The 6,613-nt window shown below is 40.2% G+C and overlaps 1 protein-coding gene across 2 annotated transcripts; it reads right to left on the reverse strand.

Moving 5' to 3' along the window:
- Positions 1–218: 218 nt before the first annotated feature.
- LOC105025439 lies at positions 219–6,018 on the reverse strand. 2 transcript variants are annotated; one of them, XM_020044673.3, is made up of 7 exons: positions 5,792–6,018; positions 3,614–3,839; positions 1,943–3,347; positions 1,615–1,807; positions 930–1,120; positions 608–778; positions 219–343 (listed from the first exon to the last, which is right to left on the reverse strand). In XM_020044673.3, exons 1-7 carry the CDS (start codon positions 5,915–5,917, stop codon positions 301–303), a joined length of 2,355 nt encoding a protein of 784 aa, XP_019900232.3. In that variant the 5' UTR covers positions 5,918–6,018; the 3' UTR covers positions 219–300. The 2 variants fall into 2 exon arrangements, with proteins under 2 accessions (XP_019900232.3, XP_019900233.3); XM_020044674.3 differs by having other exon boundaries at positions 4,672–5,882.
- Positions 6,019–6,613: the final 595 nt, after the last annotated feature.

Genomic DNA, 6,613 nt, shown 5'->3' on the forward strand with positions numbered 1-6,613 from the left:
AAACTCCTTTGTTATGGAACCTTATATGCTTTACAGGATGTATTCCTTTTTGTGGCCCTATATGCTCTTTTTGACATTCATCCTGCAACATTTATTTCTGTATACTCACTAAAATATGTGAAACAGTGTTAGAGTAGGCTCAAGCTGCCCAGCCTCTACCTTTCAATTGTTGACATTCTCCTTTGTATCGGAGGTAAATTAGTTTCAGAGCATTGGAATGGATTTGATTTATCATTTATTAGAAGGTAATGTAACAAGCAGAAATACTGCATGTCTTCCACAGGGCATCTCTTCATGTGTCTACACCTTAGCCTTAGCAAGCTGCAACATTCTCGTACCTATCCTGGGTTAGAGAAGAGACGAAAACACAGTAAATCAAACTTCAGATTATTTTTAGTTTGCTCAGAAAGAAAACAACACACTGAGGTCAGGGGTCAGATCCTTGTGCCTTGCTAAAGGACTCAACAACCAATGACATTCAGTGAGCTAGTTGAGCACAACGAATTGGGTAAAACAGCTCAATTGAAAGGCTCTCTAAGCTCCAACCTGAGGCATTTATTAATTGGTAACCCTTTGGTATCATCACCCACATGACTGACACACTTACCTGCCCTGTGGGGAGTGCACAGCGTTGACCTGGCTGTTGATGTTAGTCTCCATCAGCAGGGGGATGGAGGGGAGCTTGACGGGGGGAGATGTCATCTTCCTGGCCACGTGAACATCGTTGGCGGTCAGACTACAATCCCACAACTTCGGCAGCGGGCACTTTAACAGCTTCCTGAGAGACGGAGCACAGAGACGGATAATCTGAGGCTGCAGTGTAGTTCATTTGAGTAATAAAATAATATACAGCATTTTTGAAGGTATTTTGTTAATCCTTTACTGTAGCCATGTAAAAGCTGTTCCATGAGTTAACAGTGCAAAAATACCTGACTCCTGGCCTGAGTTTGGCCTCTGAGGTGGACATCACCAGGGGCGGGGTCTGAGTTGGAGGGCGCGGGCATGGACGGTCAGGTTTTTGACACCCTGTTGTTTTGCAGGGCTTGATGGTCAGGAAGTGATGGGAGGAGTCTGAGCGTGGTACTGGAGGGACTAGATTCAAGTTGCAGTCTTTTCTAATCTGGGGAAATATTAGAGATTTTGCAAATTTTGTTATTTTCAAGGTTCTGGATGAACAATTATTTTGTGCCATTATTTAGAATTTAAAACAATTAAATGTTAAATGAAAAGTACAGTGGCTGACCATGCAGTAACTCTTGTATATGTTCTGTTAAAATAGCCAACAAATACCAAAGAAAACAGAAGTAGGAAAAAGATATGGCCCACTTCCTGAAGCAAGACCACATACAGTATATGATATAGCTAAATGGAGATTGCTTTTTATGGGATGATATGGGATGATTTATGGTTAAAAAATGATGATTCACAAACGTGTGTGTTTGAAGAAAAGCTCAAAGCCCAATGGTGTTTAAGCACATTTAGCATTTAAAATTATCAAAACATAATAAATGAAAAAGAGATATGCAAAGCCATACATCTCAGTGTTTCAAAAGTACTGCAATTAATGGGAATGTTGGGACCATATTTAGCTTTGTATCTACTATTCCTCCTCACCTCACTGAATAGGTAAAGCATATGAGAAATGCAGGTCTTGCGGCTTTCCTCAATAGCAGCTTGTTTCAAACTCCAACGTTTCAACATCTCTTTCTGGTACACATCCAGTTTGGTCAGGAAGGAGTACATTTCTTTAACTGACCGCCCATCCTTCAGCTTCCGAGCAGCAAGTAACTGCTTATCAAGATTGTATCTGGGAAAAAAATTGTTTATTCCGGAAATAAATAATTGGGATGCATGATTGATCACCTGAACGATATGAAATATATATGTTAATATGAGTATGAGTATAGCAATAATAGAAAATGAGCATAAATATGAATCATACCTCACTTGGTTCACTGATCTGTAGGCTTTGTATTTGCTGAGTAGGCAGGCCAGTCTCATCCCATCTACGCCAAGAATACAGGTAATCAGGTCCTTGGTCATGGAGTGAAGTTCAGGGGAGATCTGTCCAGCGATAGCAGCTTGCCTCAGTAATTCCAGATTTTTCCTCTGAGACTCACTGTCTACATGGAAGGTGACGCCTGCCATCACAGTTTTCTCTATCCTCCTGCCCTCTTCCACAATATCCATCTGATACCTCTCCAAATCCTCCTTCTGGTCGGCTGTCTTAATCCGTATGGGTGTCAGTACCTGCCTGGCTGTCTGGGCAGGGCTCCCTTTCACCAGCTTCTCTAGCCTCCCAAGGTTCTCCAGGGCCACGGGCAACTTACAAGTCTGCTGCTTGCTCATGTTGTTCATGGGTTTTATCTGGCTCATAACCTCAGACAAAGAGTTAGATTGTTCTGCAACAAGTATTTTCTTGGATGTAGACTTGGCTTTCTTGTCTTCTTTCAAGAGATCACACACGCTTGCATCTACACTCTCATGGATGTTCAACACAGATAAATGGCAACCATCATGGAGGTTGGTCCTCTTCTCCACTGCCTCAGAAATGTTGTTGTCGTCACGTGAGTTGGTGTTGACCTCTAGAGATGTAAGGGCATCAAAATGAGGTATTACCTTTTCAGACGATTCCTTTTCGACATTGTCCTCCTTAATGGACCTGGGGTTTGTTTCCGACACAAACTGACACAAACCTTGTTGTCCTGTCCTGACTGTGTTTTGCAGCTTACGGATCTGGAACTTGAATGCTGCAATCTCTTCCTGAAGCTTACACTTCTCTCCCTCCAGCTGGTCAATCCTCCTCTTGCCCTCTTCCAGCTCCTCTTTGGCATGGCAATCTACAGTCTTCACCTCATTTAGCTTAGCCTGGAGTTTTTGGGTGTTGCGTGTTTGCTCCTGAAAAGCCTCATTCAGGTTTTGGAGGCCATTCTGAACAAACTTAAAAGCAATGCTCATGGGCTTCTTACAAGACAGGGACTTGGCCATGTTGCCCACCATGAAGGAGAGGTCAGAGGAAGACTTGGTAGCCCGGTTGGGGTCAATCAGAATACGGTTTGTTGTAGGCGGCTGAAGCTCCTTGATCTTTAGTGCGGTTTTGGCGTCAACATTTGGCTCCTGCCACCAAAACCGCACACCTCCTTTTTTTAGAGGTTTTTTCCTCTCCTTTGTTTTTTTGTTTATGAGATCAAAGAGAAATCCAGTGAGCTCTTTTAGACGGGTAACACAAGCTTGGATGTCTGACATGAACCTCTGGATCTTCTGTTGCTTCTCCTTAACCCACTCTTCTGTTATGCCATCCACCGCCCGGATGTCCTGATCCATCTCTAACTCCAACAACTCCTTGCCTAAAGCAATCAACCAATCAATCAATCATTGACAATGAAGCGTTTTAAATGGTAATACTGTTTTCAGAATGCTGGCCTACACACTAAACAACAAGCATTATAGAGACCAGAATCTGCTGACTTTGTATTTCATATCAGTATACATACACAATGAACGTTATACATATAATACATTGTATAGAACACATATCACCACCAGTGAATCCGCATCCCTTTCTTAAGTGTTTTGTTACTGTTATGAAGCTCTTTGACACTGTTCCACTCACTCTTGTCTTGGAGCCACTGGAGCACATTGCTGAGGTCCTCTTCCTTTTCCAGGTTGGACTGCAGCAATGACTGGAGAGCAGCAAGCTGCTGGCTACGCCGTATCATCTCAAGATGCTTTGGTAGGACGACCAGTTCATCATCCTGATTCAAAGCCGAGGCCTCACGCATACTACATAGTGCAGAGTTAACACTGTTCAAGATAATTTGCAATTTCTCTGACACCTCCTGTCGGGGGAGAGGAAAGACAATGCAGAGTTAACACTGTTCAGGATGACGTACAGGAAGGCATGAGTGGAAAACTGCATACACTAAGGACTAATGTGTAGTATAACAATTGAATATGTTCTCTTAGTTCTATGTTGTCACAGTTTTTATAAGACAGCTGTTAGCATCCAGGAGGAATACGCTTTTAATTATATTTTTGATTTCACCGTTGATTGAATACTTCTCTGGGTTCTGAAGTATGTTCTTTTTTATCATTTAATCCAGTCATTGTAAAATTACTTAAAGGCAGAGGTATACTATTCAATTCAGGCTGCTGGAATGTCAACATAAGATCTAAATAATTGTAGTTGAATAAAAAGTATTTCATTAATAGGTAACCTTTATCAAATCTCCATACGTTTACATTTCTTTAACTATTTGTCATGAAGCTTATTTGTCATTATGCTTAGATTTCAGCAAGTTAATTTAAGACTTTGTTAATGCCACTTGGAATTCAGTTTAAGATTCATTTCACAACAACACCCCACGCAGAAAAATACATAAAGGCAACAATTTGACTGAAGTAAGGCGCTTTCAGAAGGGCCGCGGTCGCATTGAAGGTCTCGTAGACTTCCAATTGGAGGCGATGCTGCTCCCGGGACGGGGCGCCAAAAGTTGAAATTTGTTGAACTCTTGAGCGTTCGCCGACCATTTAGAATAATACAGTGTTTATCTTGTCAACCAATCCAATCATTGACAACATCGATATTCGAGCGTAAAAATAATAAATTAATCATTGCTTTTTCGATTTAGTTGATGAGTACCAAACATAGACTGTGTATATATAAGGTACCAAAGCAAGCAGATATTTAATGTGCTTCCGTATTTGCAAGCGACGGCAGGGGAACATGCCTGTAGCACTGATATGCGTGAAGTAGGTTACAACATCCGCCTTCAATGTTGTTTAATTCTCACCAGTGTGTGGCCAATCAGTGTCCCCATCATGAACATAATAGTTTACTTATCGTGATGCCAAAAGGGCTAGCGATCTCTGGTTTAGTCTTGTAACTTTTGTTCAACAAATAACTAACAATATTATTATAACAAGAATAGTATTGCACACAGGAGAAATACAAATAATCTGCTTATATAGCCAACAAAATTATTTAATGTAGTTGTCTTTCATTTCTATTTAATTTACAAAAACATATATCTGTCATTTTTAGACGACATGCCAAACCTAGCTTCTCCAGAGCCTTATTGTTACTATGATAACCAACGCAAATTCAGCCGTGGTAGACATCACGTGAACCGTAGGCAGCATTTTCTCGCGGGTCAGTTGTCGCTTACCGCGGCCCGTCTGTAAGTGCTTGTACTCACCGCTGTAGCAGTAGGGCCTACTGGTAACATTCAAGTTTCTGGCTGTACTTTGCGGGACTGTCGTCTGTGATACGACCTGATTAATTTGAGGAACGCTGGGCGTTTGTTGGAAGCTTTTCGCTGCGTTTTTGTGTTTCCACACATTTCCATAAATAGTGCCAAGTTTGAAATACTTCTGATTGAAATTGTACTTTCCTATGGTACCTGCGGGAATTTTAACTGCCAATGTATATGTACCTAAGTTAATTACCTAGCCTGGTACTAGCTTGTTCTACTTCATGAACAACGGGTGTTGGGAGAAAAGCAGCCAACCCTCACGAATGCCTTGCTGACATCTACATTTGAAATCTAAAATCGTGATTTGCGACCAGAGCCAAAATGCTTTCACACACCACACATTGTTTTCCATCACCTCTTCACAATGCTAACATAATAAATACCAAAATAAAACAGATGAAGATTTTAAAGACCTAGACACCATGTCAATGCATCAGAGATTCATGCATTTAAATGAAAATTGTAGGGTTGCTCATTAGGCTCTTTTCCAAGACACAATTAATCATAGCAATGTGGATGTTGGGGTTATGACTCACTCGTTTGGCTCTGTCCAGTTGATTATCCTCCACTCCCTCCAGTACCGCTAGAACGGAATATGGTAGGTCTTGAGGTGTAGTGAGGATCTTGTCCAAATCGAAATCACTCGTTAGTTTATCCTCCATGCTCTATGAAAACGATTTCTTAGAATAATGTGAAATAATATACATATTATATGAAGTGAAGTTGATGACAATAAATTATTGTTTTGACAAAGCCTAATATAACTTCTCTTTCTTTAGAACTGAACAAATGAAACACATAAGTAAAATACTGACGATTTATAGTATTATATCGTTTGTGACGTCATAAACAATAATCAGACTTTCTGCTTACTAATGCGGAACTCGCGTTGGTTCATTTTCCGATCGTTTCTACACAATGTCGGCCGCTAGAGAACCACTGTGTTGTCACAGATTGTAATTTTCTTTCAAAATGGTTGCCCTTTCTCAGCTTTTTCTTGTTCCCGAGCAACGTAGAGCAGCGGAAACCATGCTATATGGAAGGACCTTGTGTTTTACATTATGATAATAATAATGTATTGCATTTGTAAAGCGCTTTTCATCAAAGTGCATGAAAAATATAATAAGAAAATAATAATATTAAATAAATAAAAGAATTATCAGATAAAAATGAAATGAAAAATATAGAGAGATTATATATATTAAACTATAATTATAATACAGTAAACTCAAATTAAAATTAATATTATTATACAATAATGTACAGTATAATTAGATTAAAGGGAAGGGTAGGCCAACTGATTGTGTGTCTTAAGGCCTCCTTTAAAAGCCATGACTGTCTGTTCAGCATGAGGCTAT

This window comes from Esox lucius, chromosome 17 (assembly GCF_011004845.1).
Source record: "Esox lucius isolate fEsoLuc1 chromosome 17, fEsoLuc1.pri, whole genome shotgun sequence".
NCBI classification, from domain to species: domain Eukaryota; kingdom Metazoa; phylum Chordata; class Actinopteri; order Esociformes; family Esocidae; genus Esox; species Esox lucius.